We start from the raw sequence: 22,734 nt of genomic DNA, 5'->3' as shown, positions 1-22,734 counted from the left end.
CCAGAGTACTTTCTTCCATATGTTTGGGGATTCTCCCACATGCCTTTTGGCGAACACCAAACATGTTGCTTATTTTTTTTCTTTAAGCAATGGCTTTTTTCTGGTCACTTTTCTGTAAAGCCCAGCTCTGTGGAGTGTACGGCTTAAAGTGGTCCTATGGACAGATACTCCAATCTCCGCTGTGGAGCTTTGCAGCGCCTTCAGGGCTATCTTTGGTCTTTCTTGCTTCTCTGATTAAATGCCCTCATTGCCTGGTCTGTGAGTTTTGGTGGGTGGCCCTCTCTTGGCAGGTTTGTTGTGGTGCCATATTCTTTCCATTTTTTAATAATGGATTTAATGGTGCTCCGTGGGATGTTCAAAGTCTCAGATATTTTTTTTATAACCCAACCCTGTTCTGTACTTCTCCACAACTTTGTCCCTGACCTGTTTGGAGAGCTCTTTGGTCTTCATGTTGCCGCTTGCTTGGTGGTGCCCCTTGCATAGTGGTGTTTCAGACTCTGGGGCCTTTCAGAACAGGTCTATATATACTGAGATCATGTGACAGATCATGTGACACAGATTGCACACAGGTGGAATAATTATGTGACTTCTGAAGGTAATTGGTTGCACCAGATCCTATTTAGGGGCTTCATAGCAAAGGGGGTGAATACATACGCACACACCACTTTTCTGTTTAGAATTTTTTTGAAACAAGTTATTTTTTTCATTTCACTTCATCAATTTAAACTATTTTGTGTATGTCCATTACCTTAAATCCAAATAAAAATCCATTTAAATTACAGGTTGTAATGCAACAAAATAGGAAAAACGCCAAAGGGGATGAATACTTTTGCAAGGCACTGTATACAGTATCTTTCTCCCTTTCTATTCTTCAGTGGTGTAAAGTACTTAAGTAAAAAGTACTACTTAAGTAGCTTTTTTGGGTATCTGTATTTTACTTTTTATATGTTATACTTCACTACACTCCTAAAGATTATGCAATTTTTACTCCATACATTTTCCCTGACACAAAAGTACTTGTTACATTTTGAATGCTTAGCGGGACAGGAAAATTGTCTAATTCATACACTTATCAAGAGAATATCCCTGGTCATTCCTACTCCCTCTGATCTAGGGGACTCACTAAAGACATGCTGCATTTGTAAATTATGTCTGAGTTGGAGCATGCCCCTGGCTATCCGTAAATAAAAATAAAAAAACTAGAAAATGTGGCCATCTGCTTTGCTTAATTTAAGGAATTTTAAATGATTCATACTTATATTTGTACTTTTACTTTTGATACTTAGAGTAAGTACATTTTTGCAATTACATTTACGTTTGATACTTAAGTTTATTTAAAATCAAATACTTTTAGACTTTTAGTATTTTACTGGGTGACTTTCACTTGAGTCATTTCCTATTAAAGTACCTTTACTTTTACTCAAGTATGACAGTTGGGTACTTTTTCCACTACTATTCTTCATAGGTCTATTACTACTCACCAAACACACAACCCACTCGTCTCTCAGTTCTACCTGGGCGCCTCCAAATTAAATTCCATTGCATAATTGGATAGATACCCAGAGTTGGCTATCACTGCTTGTGCATTAAGCTGCATCATTTCGTTTGCTGTTGACATTGTTTGCAAAGGTTTCCTCCATCTTTTTTTAGCTTCTCATTTCGGTTGACAAATCCCCTCAACTGTAGCTGGAAAGACAACATCACAAATGAAGTTATTACTGTGACACGTTCCTTCCCTAAGGGAAGCAGTCATTACTTTGAAACACACAGGAGATGCTTTTCGTGATGCACCAATTGATCTTCTTATTGCATTTTGCCATCAAGAGTGCCCTGGGGCTATATAAATAAATAATGTATCTTATTATTGCAGAGATCCTTTACTCCATTTCTTTTCATAAAATTCAACTGCTTTCCTTTTTTAATATCATACTAAGTGCTTTGCTGCACCACCTGAGGTACACTTTAATTTACTGCCAGTGCTATTGTTAACCAGACACCTTGATGATGGAAGACCTTCTGTACACAATATGGGATTTCAAAATGTGTCAAGTCAGGTGTAAATCTTACCGGCGCCTTTAGTAAAACAGAAATTAATTTGAGTCTCTCTGCTTGGTGAACTGATGGTCTTTCTGTCAGGTGTAATTCAAAATTAAATTAGTTTCTTGTGGGCTTGGAAAAAGGTGAGCGAAAAAAACACAAGAGACATTATCAGTCTCTGTATAATCCTAAATGAATTATAATCTTATTTATTATGTGACAGCATACTGTACAGTAACTCACCATACGATATAAAATGAATGGGATTGGTAGTCCTACAGTTGTGGCATGTAAAAAATATAAACCAAGATGGTGTAGCAGTCAGACATCTTAATCTTCGTCTTGTCGTGTCCCGTATATATCTATTTTTTCCCTGGTATATATTTTCATATATATTTTTTATATTTTTAACCTAAATTTCAACATACTCTCCTGCAACCCACCTCACCCAATGTGGTGTGGATCTGCCATTTTCTATACTTTAGAACCGGAACCCCCAACAGAAGCTAGCCACCTAACTAGCTAGTAGTCAGATAGCCACTGCTAGCGGTCATCAGCTAACCTCAGCCCGGACAACTCCTGCCAGTCCGCACAACAGGATTCAACCCAGAGCATATTGGACTGCTTTTTCTCTACCACATCTCCGGATTCCTACCGCAAGCTCTGAACCTTTTCACCTGGATCATCGCAGCTAGCTAGCTGCTATCTGAGTGGCTACACCCTGGCTAACGTCACTGTCCCGAAGCAAGCACCAGATAGCCTGGAGCTAGCCTTGTGCAAGGACCATCTTCCGGCTAGCTGAAGAGGTCCATCAGCCACTTCTTGGGCTACAATACCTATTTTGCAAATTGGCCTGGACCCCTTTTACTGCCGACACGGAGCCCTGCCGTTCCATCACGACTGATCTACCGACGTAATCTGCCCGAGGGGGTTTCAACAGACTCCTCCATCGCGACGTCCCCCTAGCCATGGCCCACTAGCTGTCTAGAGCATATCGGACTGTTTAATTTTTTCTCTACCACATCTCCACATCCCTACCACAAGCTCTGAACCTTTAGACTGGATCATCGCAGCTTGCTATCTGCTATCCGAGTGGCTACTCCTGGCTAACGTACCTGTCCCGAAGCAAGCACCAGTTAGCCTAGAGCTAGCCCTGAGCTAGGCCCACCTCCTGGTTAGCTGAAGAGGTCCATCAGCCAATTTCTTGGGCTACAATACCTATTTTGCCAATTGGCCTGGACCATTTTACAGCCCACACGGAGCCCTGCCGATCCATCACGACTGGTCTGCCAATGAACCGTCCGAAGGGCTTCAACAGACTCTTCCGTCACAACACCCCTAAGGCCCTTCTGCTATCCCCGGCCTGCTAGCTGTCTGAATCGCCGTGTCTTTAGCTCGCCAAGCTACTCACTGGACCCTATGTCAATATGCCTTGTCCATTTCTGCTTTGATCAGTGATTATTGTCTCATTTCACTGTAAAGCCTCCAGCCCTGCTCAATATGCCTCAGCTAGCCCTTTTGTTCCAACTCCCACACATGCGGTGACCTCACCTGGTTTAAATGGTGTCTCAAGAGACAAAACCTCTCTCATCGTCACTTACTGGCTAGGTTTCCCTCCACTGTATTCACATCCTACCATACCCTTGTTTGTATATTATGCCTTGAATCTATTCTTCCTCGCACGGAAACCTGCACCTTTTACTCTCTGTTTCGAACGCACTAGACGACCAGTTCTTATAGCCTTTACCTGTATCCTTATCCTACTCCCCCTCTGGCGATGTAGAGGTTAATCCAGGTCCTGCAGCTAGCTCCTCTCCCATTCCCCAGGCGCTCTCAATTATTGACTTCTGTAACCGTAAAAACCTTGGTTTCATGCATGTTAACATTAGAAGCCTTCTCCCTAAGTTAGTTCTATTCACTGCTTTAGCACACTTCGTCAACCCGGATGTCCTAGCCGTGTCTGAATCCTGGTTTAGGAAGGCCACCAAAAATCCTGCAATTTCCATCCCTAACTATAACATTTTCCAACAAGATAGAACTGCCAAGGGGGCGGAGTTGCAATCTACTGCAGAGAGCCTGCAGAGTTCTGTCATACTATCCAGGTCTGTGCCCAAACAATTCGAGCTTCAACTTTTAAAAATCCACCTTTCCAGAAAGAAGTCTCTCACCGTTGCCGCTTGTTATAGACCACACTCAGCCCCCAGCTGTGCCCTGGACACCATATGTGAATTGATTACCCCCCATCTATCTTCAGAACTCGTAATGTTAGGTGACCTAAACTGGACATTCTTAACACTCCAGCCGTCCTACAAGCTAAGCTAGATGCCCTCAATCTCACACAAATTATCAATGAACCTACCAGGTACAACCCCAAATCCATAAAAACACGGGCACCCTCATAGATATCATCCTGACCAACCTGCCCTCTAAATACACCTCTGCTGTCTTCAACCAGGATCTCAGCGATCACTGTCTCATTGTCTCCGTCCGTAATGGGTCTGCAGTCAAACGACCACCCCTCATCACTGTCAAAAGCTCCCTAAAACACTTCAGCGAGCAGGCCTTTTTAATCAACTTGGCCCGGGTATCCTGGAAGGATATTGACCTCATTCCGTCAGTAGAGGATGCCTGGTTATTCTTTAAAAGTGCTTTCCTCACCATCTTAAATAAGCATGCTCCATTCATGTAGAACCAGGAACAGATATAGCCCTTAGTTCACTCCAGACCTGACTGCCCTTGACCAGCACAAAAACATCCTGTGGCGTATTGCATTATCACTGAATAGCCCTCGCGATATGCAACTTTTCAGGGAAGCTAGGAACCAATATACACATGCAGTTAGGAAAGCAAAGGCTAGCTTTTTCAAACAGAAATATGCACAAACTCAAAAAAGTTCTGGGACACTGTTAAGTCCATGGAGAATAAGAGCACCTCCTCCCAGCTGCCCACTGCACTGAGGCTAAGAAACACGTACCACCGATAAATCCACGATAATTGAGAATTTCAAGAAGCATTTTTCTACGTCTGGCCATGCTTTCCACCTGGGTACCCCTACACCGGTCAACAGCTCTGCACCCCCCATAGCAACTTGCCAAAGACTTCCCCATTTCTCCTTCACCGAAATAGCTGATGTTATGAAAGAGCTGCAAAATCTGTACCCCTACAAATCAGCTGGGCTAGACAATCTGGACCCTCTCTTTCCGCCGAAATTGTTGCGACCCCTAAAACTAGCCTGTTCAACCTCTTTCAAATCATCTGAGATCCCCAATGATTGGAAAGCTGCTGCGGTCAACACCTCTTCAAAGGGGGAGACACTCTAGACCCAAACTGTTACAGACCTATATCTATCCTACCCTGCCTTTCTAAGGTCTTCGAAAGCCAAGTTAAAAAACAGATCACCGACCATTGCATAGTGGAGAAGGTACGGTAAGATTTGGAATCTGGTTTCCGAGCTGCTCATGTGTGAACTTTAGCCACGCTCAAGGTCCTAAACGATATCATAACCGCCATCGATAAAAGACAAAACTGTGCAGTCGTATTCATCGACCTGGCCAAGGTTTTCGACTCTGTCAATCACCACATTCTAATCGACAGACTCAACAGCCTTGGTTTCTCAAATGACTGCCTCGCCAGGTTCACCAACTATTTCTCAGATAGTGTGTTAAATCGGAGGGCCTGTTGTCCGGACCTCTGGGCGTCTCTATGGGGGTACCACAGGGTTCAATTCTCTGGCCGACTCTTTTCTCTGTATACATCAATGATGTCGCTCTTGCTGCTGGTGATTCTCTGATCCACCTCTACGCAGATGACACCATTCTGTATACTTCTGGCCTTTCTTTGGACACTTAACTAACCTCCAGACGAGCTTCAATGCCATACAACTCTCCTTCCGTGGCATCCAACAGCTCGTAAATGCAAGTAAAACTAAATGCATGCTCTTCAACCGATCGCTGCCCACACCTGCCCGCCATTCTAGCATCACTACTCTGTACGGTTCTGATTTAGAATATGTGGACAACTACAAATACCTAGGTGTCTGGTTAGACTGTAAACTCTCCTTCCAGACTCACATTAAGCATCTCCAATCCAAAGTTAAATCTAGAATTGGCTTCCTATTTCGCAACAAAGCATCCTTCACTCATGCTGCCAAGCATACCCTCGTAAAACTCACTATCCTACCGATCCTCGACTTCGGCGATGTCATTTACAAAATAGCCTCCAACACTCTACTTGGATGCAGTCTATCACAGTGACATCCGTTTTGTCACCAAAGCCCCATATACTACCCACCACTGCGACCTGTATGCTCTCGTTGGCTGGCCCTTGCTTCATATTCATCGCCAAACCCACCTGCTCCAGGTCATCTATAAGTCTTTGCTAGGTAAAGCCCCGCCTTATCTCAGCTCACTGGTCACCATAGCAGCACCCACCCTTTGCTCCTTTGCACCCCAGTATCTCTACTTGCACATTCATCTTCTGCACATCTATAACTCCAGTGTTTAATTGCTAAATTGTAATTACTTTGCCACTATGGCCTATTTATTGCCTTAACTCCCTAATCTTACCTCATTTGCACACACTGTATATAGACTTTTTCTATTGTGTTATTGTGTGTATATTTGTTAATTCCATGTGTAACTCTGTGTTGTTGTTTGTATCTCACTGCTTTGCTTTATCTTGGCCAGGTCATAGTTGTAAATGAGAACTTGTTCTCAACTGGCCTACCTGGTTAAATAAAGGTGAAATAAAAAAGAAATACTGTGTCAAATGCCTCTGTATGTACTGTATTCTGCTATCAAAACCAATATCAGGGAGTTTCCTGGATGAGTGAAATCAACATTGACCCAATAGCAAGGTAGTTAAATACTGTACGTCATTCAGTGAATTGATCCAAAAAAACATTATCACAAGGGTGTCAATTGTCTTAGAACAGAGCCCTACTTATTTTCAAATAATTGTCAACATATAACACTATTTTAAGATGTGGGACATTCACTGTATTACAAGAAACAACTAGCAGGTCTATTTCACTCAAGCAGCTTCACTCTTAGAAAAAAGGGTTCTTTGGGGTTCTATATAGAAACTTTTGGTTCTTTGGACGAGATTAATATGGATATAAATGTCAATGCAAAACAGCTGAAACAAATTAAAGGAGAATGCTAGCTGTGATTTCAGAGTTTGTTGTGACTGGGTTAGCTTTTTTTAGCTGTTTTTACACTCTAGGGTAGGGTTAGAACCCTAAAGGTTATTTGCCTTGACTGCATAAGAAGAATAAGCTGGTTGAGAGAATTCCAAGAGTGTGCAAAGTTGTCATCAAGGCAAAAGGGTGGCTAATATAATATATATATATATATTTTTTTTTGACATAGCGGTCTGACTGATGTCTTATGAACTTCTTCACCCTCTTCTTGACGATCTTGGGCCTTTTCAAAGGCCTCAATGCTGCCATGTTTCCGTTGGGTCTATTTTGATTTGTTTAGCCCCCTGGTCATAATGTCCACACCTGCGGAAATCTAATCAACACAATACAACAAATTCCCAACAAAATCCATCTGATTAAACTAGAGATATGATTTTTTGTGTATGGTGACCTTCTACATCTGTGGTGGAAGGTGGCCAAGCTATAGCGGTTTTTGTCAGACCATGAGACATCCCTAAAATCGGTCTTCTCATGAAGACGTCTGTAGCAACTGAACGGTTTGGCCAACGGTATGACCACTCTATGGAAAGATGAGACTGACAAACATGGTGTTCTCCGTATTGCTCTACGACCCCTGAAGTCAGTACCGCCAATCTGCCAAATTCTGTCTGTAGCGTCCGAACAGTTTGGGCTACATACACACTAACATGAGCCCACCATCGAAAGATGAGACTCTCATGAACATGTTGTTCGTTTTGCTCTAGGATGCCCGCAAGCATAACAAGACTCGTCGGAAGGTAGCCCGGTACCAGTTTAAAAAATGAATGGAAGTAGTTTAGTGGCCAATATTCTTATGTTAAATATGGGTCATTTAAAAAAAGATGAATTTCCTGATATTTCTTAGATATTGGACAGACAAATTCTTCATATCATGTTTTTCCATGTATGAATCTGTTATTCAATGTGTTGCTATGGGTTAATAATAGTAAAGCCAAATTCAATATGGTACTAAAATTCCAAATCATATAGCCAAATATGACCATCTTAAAACAATTCCATATGTTAGCTTGGCAATTAGCTAATTGTTAGAAGACTGTTGCTGACTGAGAGAAGGTATGTATTCATTTTTCTAATATATAATGTATAGTAAGTCTTTGTGATTCAATAGCCCAGTTAATCATTACATGACTTTTAACACAATATCTCTATGTTTTGCTCAGTCTGGTAGTAAACCAGAACTATCAGAGGCAGAGGATCTCTTTTGGCTGCTGGTGACAACTGCATGCAAGTTGTTCTTCTACATCATAATAATTATATGTCTGCATAGGATTTTGTCATGCTTATTTCTAAATATTAACTTTTTCTTCTCTGGAACCAGTCAGACAACAACCTATACAGTACTGGCGGTAGGTAGCCCAGCGGCGAAGGAGTTGGACTTGTGGCAGGAGTTGGACCTGTAGCCGAAAGATAGGTGGCTGGTTAGAATCCCAGGCCGGGCGCTGGAAGAAATTGTCAGAATTGATCTGATAACTGGAGGGCTGCTGGGTTCACATCCTCTAAATATTCCCCTACAGTTGGACCCATGAGGAAGGCCCTTAACCACACAACATGCTCTCCAACCAGGGCCGCTGCACTGCAGCTTAAACCTGTGCTCATTCCAACTGTATGTGTGAGGTCTGCTGGTTTTTTTGGGTGGGGAGGGGGTTGAGAACAGAGCAGAAGCCACACTTTTGTTTTTAGCTGTAACTAATGGACAAAGTTGTATTGTATGCCAACCAGTGTTCTCACTATCGCTCACTATCTTACAAAAACACAGATATTAAACTGGTTTCTAAAATGTTTTCTGCGTCCGACAAGACAGAGGGTTTGTTAAAAAAACGTTTATCCTCAGATAACCTCAGACAACTATTACATGCAGTATCTTAAATTCTTCATTAGAAACAACAGCTCCTTGGGCTGTATTATCGCTAAAAGCTTTTGATAGACAAGAATGGTCATATCTCTGGTCTGTCTTGGAACTTATGGAAATTGACTCCAATTTCATTAATATGACTATAATGCTATATGGCAATCCCTAAGCCATAGTTATTGCAGGCAATATTGGATCTGCTCCATTCAGAATCATTAGAAGCAGCAGACAGGGCAATCCAATTTCTCCCTTGCCATTTTATTATCCATGGAACTCCTGGCCCAGGCAAATTGTCAATCGAAGGAAATAACACAAATTTCCCTAAAATCTAGTGATCACTTCATACGCAGACGATATTTTACTATATCAAGACAATGTATCTCAATCATTCCAAAACATATTGAAGATCATAGATGAATTCAGCTTTGTCTCAAGTTATACAATTAATCTAACCAAATCAGCCCTACTGCCTCTCAGACCCCGATGAAGGACTCCGTCTCTACTTATGGAATCCCAATCATTTCCCATTTAAAATATTTAGGAGTAGATATATTTCCTTCCTTAGATAAAACCAATACCAAAAACTTTAACAGAATGCTCAAATCAATTAAATCCAACCTCAGTAGATGTAATAACATCCCAGTTGTTAAACCGCAGAATATCTGTTGTCAAAATGAATATATTGCCACGGCTGAATTTCTGTAGTTCAATGTGTCCCATGGCACCATCTTCTGGCTATTGGGATGAAATTCATAGTGGGGATTCAAAATATATATGGCAAGGTAAACAATCCCGGATACAATGTACAAACTTCAAAGAGGGAAAGACGTAGGAGGACTTTCCGTACCAAACTTTTAATTGTTTTTCCAGGCACTAGCATTTCGCACCATCCTAAATTGGTTTAGACATCTTCTGCCCCCTGGTTGAGTGTAGAGATAAATATAGAGTCTCCTATTGCCCTGGAAGAGGTGTTCTTCACTGATATATCCCTTAAACAATGTAAACTACGCTTTGGTCCTATTATTACTCACACAATGTATATTTGGCTGAAAATGGAAAAACAAAATCAAATCAAATTTATTTGTCACATACACATGGTTAGCAGGTGTTAATACAATCGTGTAGCGAAATGCTTGTGCTTCTAGTTCCGACCATGCAGTAATATCTAACAAGTGATCTACCAATTCCACAACAACTACCTTGTACACACAAGTGTAAAGGAATTAATACGAATATGTACATAAAAATATATAAATGAGTGATGGCCGAACAGCATAGGCAAGATGTAATAGATGGTATGGAGTACAGTATATACATATGAGATGAGTATTGTAGGGTATGAAAACATATAACGCAGCATTGTTTAAGGTGGCTAGTGATACATTACATCAGGATGGCAAGACGCAGTAGATGGTATAGAGTACAGTATATACATATGACATGAGTAATGTAGGTTATGAAAACATAATATAAAGTGGCATTGTTTAAAGTGGCTAGTGATACATCTAATTACATCAAGATGGCAAGATGCAGTAGATGGTATGGCGTACAGTATATACATATGAGATGATATAAATAATATAAAGTGGCAAGTGATAAATTGATTACAGCAATTTTCCCATTATTAAAGTGGCTTGAGTTGAGTCAGTATGTTGGCAGCAGCCACTCAATGTTAGTGATGGCTGTTTAACAGTCTGATGGCCTTGAGATCGAGAGACTGAAAAACAGCTTCTGTTCCAGCTTTGATGCACCAGTACTGACCTCGCCTTCTGGATGTTAGCGGGGTGAACAGGCAGTGGCTCGGGTGGTTGTGGTCCTTGATCTTTTTGGCCTTCCTGTGACATCGGGTGGTGTAGGTGTCCTGGAGGGCAGGTAGTTTGCACCCGGTGATGCGTTGTGCAGACCTCACTACCCTCTGGAGGGCCTTCCGGTTATGGGCGGAGGAGCTGCCGTACCAGGTGGTGATACAGCCCGACAGGATGCTCTCGATTGTGCATCTGTAAAAGTTTGTGAGTGTTTTTGGTGACAAGCCGAATTTCTTCAGCCTCCCAAGGTTGAAGAGGCGCTGCTGCACCTTCTTCACCACGCTGTCTGTGTGGGTGGACCATTTCAGTTTGGGAAACCAGGTGGCTGTACCGACTCAGATAGCGTGTCTCGAGTGAGCCATGTTTCCGTGAAACAAAGAACGTTACAGTCTCGGATGTCTCTCTGGAATGCTACCCTTGCTCGGATTTCGTCTACCTTGTTGTCAAGAGACTGGACATTGGCGAGTAGTATGCTTGGGAGTGGTGCGCAATGTGCCCGTCTACGGAGCCTGACCAGAAGACCGCTCCGTCTGCCCCTTCTCCCCCGTTGTTTTGGCTCACCGGCTGGGATCCGATCCATTGTCCTGGGTGGTGGGCCAAACAGAGGATCCACTTCGGGAAAGTCGTATTTCTGGTCGTAATGTTGGTGAGTTCACGTTGCTCTTATATCCAATAGTTCCTCCCGACTGTATGTAGTAAAACCTAAGATTACCTGGGGTAACAATGTAAGAAATAACACATAAAAAAGCAAAATACTGCATAGTTCCTAGGAACGTGAAGCGACGCGGCCATCTTTGTCAGCACCGGAAGTGTTGTAACTAGAAATGAAAATGGCATGACCATACTCCAATATGGGCCGTTGGATGGAGACATTTGGCTGGGTCGGGTTGAGGGAATGGGAGGTTGGGGTTGGAGGCCCACTTATTTTTTGTTTTCTTTTCCCGTTTATACTGAATTTATTGTTACTTCAACTCTGTATGTTAATTTGTTAATGTTATTTTTCTTTTGAGTGGCAGCCTACGGGTACATGTTTTATAAATGTATACATTTAAATGGTTAATGTACCTGTAACTCCTCCAACAACAAAAAACAACAAATAAAAACGTGTTTAAAAAACAGAGGAAACAGAGCCTTACTAGTTCAGCACTTCTGAATACATCAAATGTTCATGAAGTCTTACCTCCAGAGAGAACTCTCAGTGAAAGCACCCAAGTTAAAGTCATACTGCTTCGTCAAGGTCAGGATCACCTAAAAATAAAAACAAAAAGCATTTTAATTGTATGCAATTGCAAGTACATCTATATCTACAATCAAGTGCACTTACATCATGCATTTGCTGTGTCTAACAGCATGGAATATACACTATTATTGCTACATTACCATAAAATATAATCTTTGTATGACAGCACAATGATGAATGATCCTCAGGTTGTCTAGATCAGCCAGTCTGTTGGTTGCAATGATCTGAACAGCCATGCAAGTTGTCAAGTGTCTTATCAGTACCTCATGTGGAATGATACCTACATGACGGTGGACTCCGAAAATCGTTCAGTGAACAACAAAACTAAGTATGGCCAGTCTTCCTATCTTTCTTTCTCTCAATCTTTCACTCTCTCCTCTCTCTCTTGTCAAGACTGGCTCTACAATGGATAACAGCCATTTTATGGGCTCCTGACGGATTCTGCTAAACTTTTTTTATACATAATGTTTCTGCCATCGTTTCCTATGACTGAAAAGAGCTTCTGGACATCAGAACAGTGATCACTAACCTCAATTTGGATGAAGATTTCTACTTCAACAAGTCAGATGTGCAGGACATACTCCTCACCCGGACCAGGCCCTAATACCCCAGACTCGGAAAAGAAAAAGGCGGTGTAAGAGAGTGCGGGCACCCTGACGAAACTACGTCAGGATGGCCGAAAACATAAACCGCCTCTGCCTTCCGTTCTATTGGCGAACGTACAATCACTGGAGAACAAACTGGACGAGCGCCGTTCGACACTATCTTATCAACAGGACCAGAAGAACTGTAATATCCTATGTTTCTTGGTGTCGTGGCTGAAAAGGGACAATATACATCTATCTGGTTTTACTATGCACCGGCAAGACTGAATGGCAGCGTCAGGTAAGCTCAAAGGGAGAGGTGTGTGTCTCTTTATTAACAACAGCTGGTAAGCAATCTATAACATTAAGGAAGTCTCGAGGTTCAGCTCACCCGAACTAGAATACCTCATGATAAGCTGTAAACTAGGGATACCAAGATTTATTTTCCTGGGATAAATAACTGCGAGAAACCGTTCATTTATTTATATGAACAGCATGTTGTTAAATGGAACTGTTCAATTATATGCAATGTCTAAATCTGGCTTCTCAAAGGGCCGCAGCCGACTCTGCTACAGTATACAGTGCCAAGAAAAAGTATGTGAACCCTTTGGAATTTCCTGGATTTCTGCATAAATTTTACATAAAATTTGATCTGATCTTCATCTAAGTCACAACAATAGACAAACACAGGGTGCATAAACTAATAACACACAAAATATTGTATTTTTCTTGTCTATATGGAATACATCATTTAAACATTCACAGAGTAGGTTGGGAAAAGTATGTGAACCCCTAGGCTAATGACTTCTCCAAAAGCTAATTGGAGTCAGGAGTGAGCTAACCTGGAGTCGAATCAATGAGCCGAGATTGGAGATGTTGGTTAAAGCTGCCTTGCCTATTAAAAAACTCACACAATTTGAGTTTGCTATTCACAAGAAGCATTGCCTGATATAAACCATGCCTCAAACAAAAGAAATCTCAGAAGACCAAGAAATGTCCAAGAAACGGAAGATCTGGTACAACGCTGTGTACTACTCTCTTCACATAACAGCGCAAACTGCCTTTAACCAGAATATAATAGAGTGGGAGGCCCCGGTGCACAACTGAGCAAGAGGACAAGTACATTAGAGTGTCTAGTTTGAGAAACAGACACCTCACAAGTCCTCAACTGGCAGCTTCATTAAATAGTACCCGCAAAACACCAGTCTCAACGTCAACGGTTGTCACGATCGCTATCTTCGAACTCCCTGTCATAGATCAGCCAAGGCGCAGCGTGCCGGTATTTCCACATACCTTATTTGTGAAACCAAACAAAACAACAAAACAGGAGACCAATGAAAACGTGACGTTCTGGGGCTGCTCAAAGGCAGCTACACAAAAACAAGATCCCACAACTCAAGGAGGGAAAATGGCTGCCTAAGTATGGTTCCCAATCAGAGACAACGATGGACAGCTGCCTCTGATTGGAAACCACACTCAGCCAAAACAAAGAAATAGAAAAATTAGATTGCCCACCCCACATCACACCCTGACCTAACCAAACTAGAGGAAAATAAACGTCTAAGGTCAGGGCGTGACAGTACCCCCCCCACAAAGGTGCGGACTCCCGGCCGACAAACCTGAACCTATAGGGGAGGGTCCAGGTGGGCACCGATTCTTGGCGGCGGCCCGCTGATCCCCCCGCTTCTGTGTCGCCGGAGGCTCCGGACCGGGGGACCTTCGCTGGAGGCTTCTTGCCATGGATCATCACTGGAGGCTCCGGGCAATGGATCATCACTGGAGGCTTCGTGCCATGGATTATCACTGGAGGCTCCGGACCATGTATTATCACTGGAGGCTTCCTGCCATGGATCATCACTACAGGCTCTGGGCCATGGATCATCACTGGAGGCTTCGTGCCATGGATCATCACTGGAGGCTTCGGACCATAGATCATTACTGGAGGCGTATTTCGTGGAGCTGGAACAGGTCTCACCGGACTGGGGAGACACACTAGAGACCGGGTGCGCAGAGCTGGCACTGGGTATACAGGGCCGTGGAGGCGCACTGGAGGTCTGGAGCATAGGGCTGGCACAACCCGTCCTGGCTGGATGTTTACTTTAGCCCGGCAAGGGTGAAGCGCTGGCACAGGACGAACTGGGCTGTGCAGGCGCACTGGCGACACAGTGCGCAGAACTGGCGCAGGATATACTGGGCCGTGGAGGCGCACTGGAGGTCTGGAGCGTATGGCTGGCACAACCCGTCTTTGCTGGATGCTCAACCGAGCTCAAACTTTTGAATGGTAGTGTACATGTAGGTAGAGGTAAAGTGACTATGCATGGATAGTAAACAGAGAGTAGCAGCAGCATAAAAATGGGGGTGGGGGAGGACATGGCAAATAGTCCGGGTAGCCATTCAATTAGCTGATCTGGAGTCTCATGGCTTGGGGGTAGAAGCTGTTAAAATAAAAAGCCTTTTGGACCTAGACTTGGCGCTCCGGTACAGCTTGCCATGTGGTAGCATAGAGAACAGTCTATGACTAGGGTGACTGGGCCATCCTTTGACACCACCTGGAATAGAGGTCCTGGATAGCAGGAAGCTTGGCCCCAGTGATGTACTGGGCTGTACGCACTACCCTCGGTAGTGCCTTGCGGTCAGAGGCCGAGCAGTTGCCATACCGGTGATGCAACCAGTCAGGATGCTCTCGATGGTGTGGCTGTGTAACTTTGAGGATCTGAGGACCCATGTGAAATCTTTTCAGTCTCCTGAGGGCGAATAGTCGTTGTTGTGCCCTCTTAACGACTGTCTTGGACAATGTGTGTTTGGGCCATGATAGTTTGTTGGTGATGTGCACAACAAGGAACTTGAAGCTCTCAACCTGCTCCACTACAGCAGCTTCAATGAGAATGGGGGCGTGCACGGTCCTCCTTTTCCTGTTCTCCACAATCAACTCCTTTGTCTTGATCACGTTGAGGGAGAAGTTGTTTTCCTGGCATCACAATGCCAGGTCTCTGACCTCCTCCCTATTGGCTGTCTCATCGTTGTCGGTGATCAGGCCTACCACTGTTGTGTCGTCAGCAAACTTAATGATAGTGTTGGAGTCGTGCTTGGCCATGCAGTCATGGGTAAACAGGGAGTACAGGAGGGGACTGAGCACGCACCTCTGAGGGGCCCCGTGTTGAGGATCAGCATGGCATATGTACTAACGTTCAAAAGTTTGGGGTCACTTACAAATGTCCTTGTTTTTGAAAGAAAATACATTTTTTTGTCCTTTAAAATAACATCAATTGATCAGAAATACAGTGTAGCCATTGTTAATGTTGAAAATCACTATTGTAGCCGGAAACTGCATATTTTTTATGGAATATCTACATAGGCATACAGAGGCCCATTATCAGCAACCATCACTCCTGAGTTCCAATAGCACGTTGTGTTAGCTAATCCAAGTTTATAATTTTAAAAGGGTAATTGATCATTAGAAAACCCTTTTGCAATTATGTTAGCGAAGCTGAAAACTGTCCTGATTAAAGAAGCAATAAACATGGCCTTCTTTAGACTAGTTGAGTATCTGGAGCATCAGCATTTGTGGGTTCGATTACAGGCTCAAAATGGCCAGAAACAAATAACTTTCTTCTGAAACTCGTCAGTCTATTTTTGTTCTGAGAAATTAAGACTATTCCATGTGAGAAATTGCCAAGAAACTGAAGATCTCGTACAACGCTGTGTACTACTCCCTTCACAGAACAGCTCCAACCAGAATAGACAGAGGAGTGGAATGCCCCGGTGCACAACTGAGCAAGAGGACAAGTACATTAGTGTGTCTAGTTTGAGAAACAGACGCCTCACAAGTCCTCAACTGGCAGCTTCATTAAATAATACCAGAAAAGCACCAGTCTCAATGTAAACAGTGAAGATGTGACTCCAGGATGCTTGCCTTCTAGGCAGAGTTACTCTGTCAAGTGTCTGTGTTCCTTTGCCCATCTTAATATTTTATTTTTATTGGCTAGTCTGAGATGTCTTTTTCTTTGCAACTCTGCCTATAAGGCAACACCATTGTGCCCTCCAAGCTCATCACTAAGCTAAGGATCTTGCGATTGAACACCTCCCTCTGCAACTGGATCCTGGAATTCCTGATGGACCAACTCCAGAAAGTGAGGGTAGGCAACAACATATCTGACATGCTGATCCTCAACACGGTGGCCCCTCAGGGGTGTGTGCTTAGTCCCCTCTTGTACTCCCTATTCACCCATGACTGCGTGGCTGCTCACAGCTCCAACACTATTATAAAGTTTGCCGACGACACAACTGTGGTAGGCCTAATCACCAACAACGATGAGACAGCCTATAGGGAGGTCTGAGGCCTGGCAGTGTGGTGCCAGGACAACAACCTTTCCCTCAATGTCAGCAAGACAAAGAAGCTGATCGTGGACAACAGGAAACAGAGGGCCGAGCATGCCCCATTAACATCGACAGGCCTGTAGTGGAGTGGGTCGAGAGCTTCAAGATTCTCTGTGTCACATCACTAAGTATCTATTACGGTCCACACACATCAACATAGTCGTGAAGAGGGCACGACAATGCCTCTTCCCCATCAGGAGGCTGAAAATTTTGGCATGGGCCCTCAGATCCTCAAAAAGTTATACATCTGCAACATTAAGCGCATCTTGACTGACTGCATTACTGCTTGGTAAGGCAAATGCTTGGCACCCGACCACAAGGTGATACAGAGGGTAAATCACTAGGGTCAAGCTCCCTGCCATCCAGGACCTCGATACCAGGTGGTGTCAGAGGAAGGCCCTAAAAACACTCCAGCCACCCAAGTCATAGACTTTTCTCTCTGCCACCACGTGGCAAGCGGTACTGATGCACCAAGTCTGGCTCCAACAGGTCCCTGAACAGCTTCTACCCCCAAGCCATAATGCTGCTAAGTAGTTATTTAAATAATTACCCAAATAGATACCTGGATTGACCCTTCTTGAACTAACTTTTGTACTCATCACATACGGTACTGCTACTGTTTATTATCTGTCACTTTATTCCTAGTTATATCTACAGTGGCTTGCAAAAGTATTCACCCTCTTGGCATTTTTCCTATTTTGTTGCCTTACAACCTGGAATTAAAATTGATTTTTTGGGGGTTTGTACCATTTGATTTACATAACATGCCTACCACTTTGAAGATGCAAAATATTTTTGTGCCAAGCTTATACAGACATACCCCAAGAAAGTTGCAGCTGTAATTGCTGCAAAAGGGTGGCTCTACAAAGTATTGACTTTTTTTTCCCTACAAGTTAATCATAGCACTTGGGTAGTGCTTAGAGGAAGCAGCGCCGCAGTAAAAAAACATTCTGTGTTTTGGGGACATTTTACAACTCACACTATGGATTTTACCCAAGAGGCTACAATATTTTCCTATTCCCATGAAGAGGGTCAAAGGATTATTACCACTACCTCATTGCTAGATGAGATGAGAGCCACAGAGAATACTGGAATAGACTTAAACAAGGCTTACAGAGACTTGCAACACCTTATGGAGAAAGACACCAAACTTGACCTCAATTCTATCACCTTGTCTGACTATTGGAGGAAAGGCCTAATCCCCAGAGGACTCCGTATTATGAAGTTTCCAGCTACTGGAGCACAAGGTAAAACTGAATTGAGAGATAAATGGGATGCTATTCTCAACAAGTGTTCTTTTGACCTAATGCTACTTCCAATATAATAATCTAAAAAGGACAGACAAGTAGTCGAAACAGAAATTGAAGAAGTAAAAATCACAGAACAGTGACAATTGAAACAAAGCACAATGTGATGAGATCTTGAAAGAGAAAGTAGACACGTTCACTCTGACATTGAAGCAAGACAAGCTAAGACAATTTAGAAGAGATGAAGTAGACTATAGAGATGGCAAGGTCTTTGCCTGGAGAAAACCAACCCGAAAGAATTCAGAATCACATCTGCAGAGGAGGAAGCCTTGATCTGTTTCTTTCAACTTTACAAGCAGTGACGATGAGGATCACCCCAGACACTCAGAGGCCAGCTCCTCCCAAGATTTTTTAGATCAGGAAGAGGAGTCACACAGGTACCTCAACAAGAGAGGGAGAGGACGCGGAAGAGGCCAACACGGAGGGTGAGGAAGAAATCAAGACTATTCAACCACACGAGCAGGACCAGAACAAGGCTGTGGGCAACATTTCTGGGGAACCCCTTTCTGATGATTGTGTAAAGGTCTTGTCTAAAGGACTGTCTTTTGCCCCCACTTACTCAACTAATGAATTCAATACAAAGATTGACCTATTTCGTTTCTACAGGAATCTACATCTGAAGGCCTGGTACAATCAAAACATCTCTCCAACTACAGACGCCAGTGTCTCAGGTCAGGCAGATTCTGTTCCCTCAAAAACACCTTTTAAGCCCAAGTTCACCTTTTGTCCCATCGTCCAGAATGCCACACTAAATACATTTGCCAAGAAGGTGAATTTTGATGTGGAGAATATGTTTAACCTCTAGGGTAGGGGGGAGTATTTTCACGACGGGATAAAAAAACGTACCCGATTTAGACTGGTTACTACTCTTTTCCAGAAATGAGAATATGCATATAATTAGTAGATTTGGATAGAAAACAGTCTAACGTTTCTAAAACTGTTTGAATGGTGTCTGTGAGTATAACAGAACTCATATGGCAGGCCAAAACCTGAGAAGATTTCATACAGGAATTGCCCTCCCTGACCATTTCTTGTGCTTCTGTGGCATCTCTGTCGAAAATACAGCATCTCTGCTGTAACGTGACAATTTCTAAGGCTCCCATAGGCTCTCTGAAGGCGCCAGAAAGTGGAATGAGATCTCTGCTGTCTCTGGGCTAGGTACAGGAGCGCTGTTTGTGAGTGGTCAGGCTGGTGGCTCAGAGACACGAGATGCGCGGCCCCGAGAAGTGGCCATGTTTTTCTTTCAGCCTTTGAACGAAAATAACGTCGCCCGGTTGGAATATTATCGCTATTTTACGAGAAAAATAGCATAAAAATTGATTTTAAACATGCTAGTTCTGAACATCACATGCTAATGTAAAAAGCTGTTTTTTGATATAAATATGAACTTGATTGAACAAAACATGCATGTATTGTATAACATAATGTCCTAGGAGTGTCATCTGATGAAGATCAAAGGTTAGTGCTGCATTTAGCTGTGGTTTTGGTTTTTTGTGACATATATGCTAGCTTGAAAAATGGCTGTGTGATTATTTCTGGCTGGGTACTCTCCTAACATAATGTAATGTTTTTTTTTCGCTGTAAAGCCTTTTTGAAATCGGACAATGTGGTTAGATTAACGAGAGTCTTGTCTTTAAAAATGATGTAAAATAGTCATATGTTTGAGCAATTGAAGTTATAGCATTTAAGGTTCTTGTATTTCGCGCTACTCGATTCCACTGGCTGTTGACTAGGTGGGACGCGAGAGAGGTTAAGGGTAAAATTGACTCTAACCAAACACAACGTAATCTTTCTAAGACAGAGAGGGATGCAGTTCAATCATTGTCCAAAATGGACAGATTGTGGTAAAAAAAAAATCAGACAAAGGTGGCACTAGAGTAGTGTGGAGTAAAGACAAGTATGTGACAGAAGCCTACCGTCAATTAGACAATGATGAATTCTACCAATCTCTTACCTTCAAACCAACAGAGGACATAAAAACTGAATTGAAAGGGATCCTCACAGAAGCTAAGGAGAATGGCTACATTTCAGACAATGAGTTCAAATTTCTTTTCAATGGCATTCAGAATGTCTTCTTTTTATCTTCTTCCAAAAGTCCACAAGAATCTTGAAAACCCCCCCAGGCAGAACAGTCATTAGTGGTAATGAAAGTCTGACAGAACCAATCTTTATTAAGCCTTTTCTGCCGTCACTCCCAGCCTATCTTCAAGATAACACAGATGTGTTGAACAAAATTAAGGAATTGAACAATATATGTGCAGCTTCGTTTTTAGTCACCATGGATGTGGAGTCTCTACACACAACCATTGAACATGAACAAGGATTGGCAGCTATGCACCATTTCTTGAATACCCAGCCTGAGACTGAGATGCCTCCTACAGAATTCATTGTCTCACTGACTGAATGGACTCTTAATAATAACAACATCTTTGTCTTTCAGGACCGTATTTTTAAACAAGTCAAAGGATGTGCCATGGGAGCTTGCTACAGCCCTTCCTATGATGGTTAGTACTTGGGTAAATGGGAAAATTGATTTCATTTTGGATCTGTCTAATAACCAGTTCTTTGACCAGATTATATGGTGGGGACGCTATATTGATGATGTTTGCCTGTTCTGGTCCGGCTCAGAAGATGAACTTATTTCCTTCCACCAATACCTTAAAATAATAATTTTAAATAATTGGGGAATCATCCAAAGTGATACGCTACTACGCCAAGTCTTCCCAGAGCCACCAGTCATAAGCTTTAAGAGATGTCCTACCCTAAATGACAAAATAGTCCACAGCTATCTTCCTGGTGACTCTCAAAACTTGGCGAGACCACAAGCCCAAGGGCTCTTTTAAATGCAATCAGTGCAACCATTGCAGAAATAATGCACAGAAAAATAATTTTGTTGACACAGCTTTTAAAATGGATTATCACGTCAAGCATTTCATTAACTGCAAAACCACTCATGTCATCTTCAGACTGGAATGTCCACAGTGCAAAGTGTTCTAAACTCAGCAAAAAAAGAAACGTCACTTTTTAGGACACTGTCTTTCAAAGAGAATTCATAAAATCCAAATAACTTCACATATCTTACTTGTAAGGGTTTAAACACTGTTTAAACAGTTTCCCATGCTTGTTCAATGAACCATAAACAATTAATGAACATGCACCTGTGGAACGGTCATTAAGACACCAACAGCTTACAGACTGTAGGCAATTAAGGTCACAGTTATGAAAACTTAGGACACTAGAGGCCTTTCTACTGACTCTGAAAAAAATAAAAGAAAGATGCCCAGGGTCCCTGCTCATCTGCGTGAACGTGCCTTAGGCATGCTGCAAGGAGGCATGAGGACTGCAAATGTGGCCAGGGCAATAAATTGCAATGTCCGTACTGTGAGACGCCTAAAACAGCATTACTGGGTGACAGGATGGACAGCTGATCGTCCTCGCAGTGGCAGACCATGTGTAACAACACCTGCACAGGATCGGTACATCCGAACATCACACCTGTGGGACAGGTACAGGATGGCAACAACAACTGCCAGAGTTACACCAGGAATGCACAATCCCTCCATCAGTGCTGACTGTCCGCAATATGCTTGCAGAGGCTGGACTTGAGGGCTTGTAGGCCTGTTGTAAGGCAGGTCCTCACCAAACATCACCGGCAACAACGTCACCTATGGACACAAACGTCCACCGTCGCTGGACCAGACAGGACTGGCAAAAAGTGCTCTTCTCTGACGAGTCGCGGTTTTGTCTTACCAGGGGTGATGGTCGGATTTGTGTTAATCGTCGAAGGAATGAGCATTACACCGAGGCCTGTACTCTGGAGCGGGATCGATTTGGAGGTGGAGGTCTGGGTATAATATAAATATGATATGATATAAATATGAACTTGATTGAACAAAACATGCATGTATTGTATAACATAATGTCCTAGGAGTGTCATCTGATGAAGATCAAAGGTTAGTGCTGCATTTAGCTGTGGTTCTGGTTTTTGTGACATATATGCTAGCTTGAAAAATGGCTGTGTGATTATTTCTGGCTGGGTACTCTCCTAACATAATCTAATGTTTTGCTTTCGCTGTAAAGCCTTTTTGAAATCGGACAATGTGGTTACATTAAGGAGAAGTGTATCTTTAAAATGGTGTAAAATAGTCGTATGTTTGAGAAATTGAAATTGATATTTTTGCTGTTTTGTATTTCGCGCCATGCTATTTCACTGGCTGTTGAATAGCGTGGGACGTTCACGTGCCACCGCACCCAGCTCACTCAGGTGCTATGCTATATCATATTTGACATTGTCCATAAGCTTGAGTTCATTTGCACACAAAAAAAATCATACAA

The 22,734-nt window shown here is 42.8% G+C and overlaps 1 protein-coding gene across 4 annotated transcripts in view; it reads right to left on the bottom strand.

Annotated features, from left to right (window-relative positions):
* LOC115153225 (VPS10 domain-containing receptor SorCS3) overlaps window positions 1–22,734 on the bottom strand; it is a 116,970-nt gene that overhangs the window by 71,425 nt on the left and 22,811 nt on the right. For all 4 annotated transcript variants that reach the window (XR_003867663.1, XM_029698437.1, XM_029698438.1 and 1 more), the window contains exon 2: window positions 12,072–12,139. Coding sequence is in view for 3 of the 4 variants with exons in the window: in XM_029698437.1 (XP_029554297.1) it covers window positions 12,072–12,139 (68 nt within the window). In the remaining variant the exon portion in view is untranslated. The remainder of the gene's footprint in view (window positions 1–12,071; window positions 12,140–22,734) is intronic.

The sequence above is a fragment of the Salmo trutta genome, chromosome 18 (assembly GCF_901001165.1).
Source record: "Salmo trutta chromosome 18, fSalTru1.1, whole genome shotgun sequence".
NCBI lineage: Eukaryota > Metazoa > Chordata > Actinopteri > Salmoniformes > Salmonidae > Salmo > Salmo trutta.
Note: the sequence above shows the minus strand (reverse complement) of the source record. Positions and strands in the feature narration are given on the sequence as shown.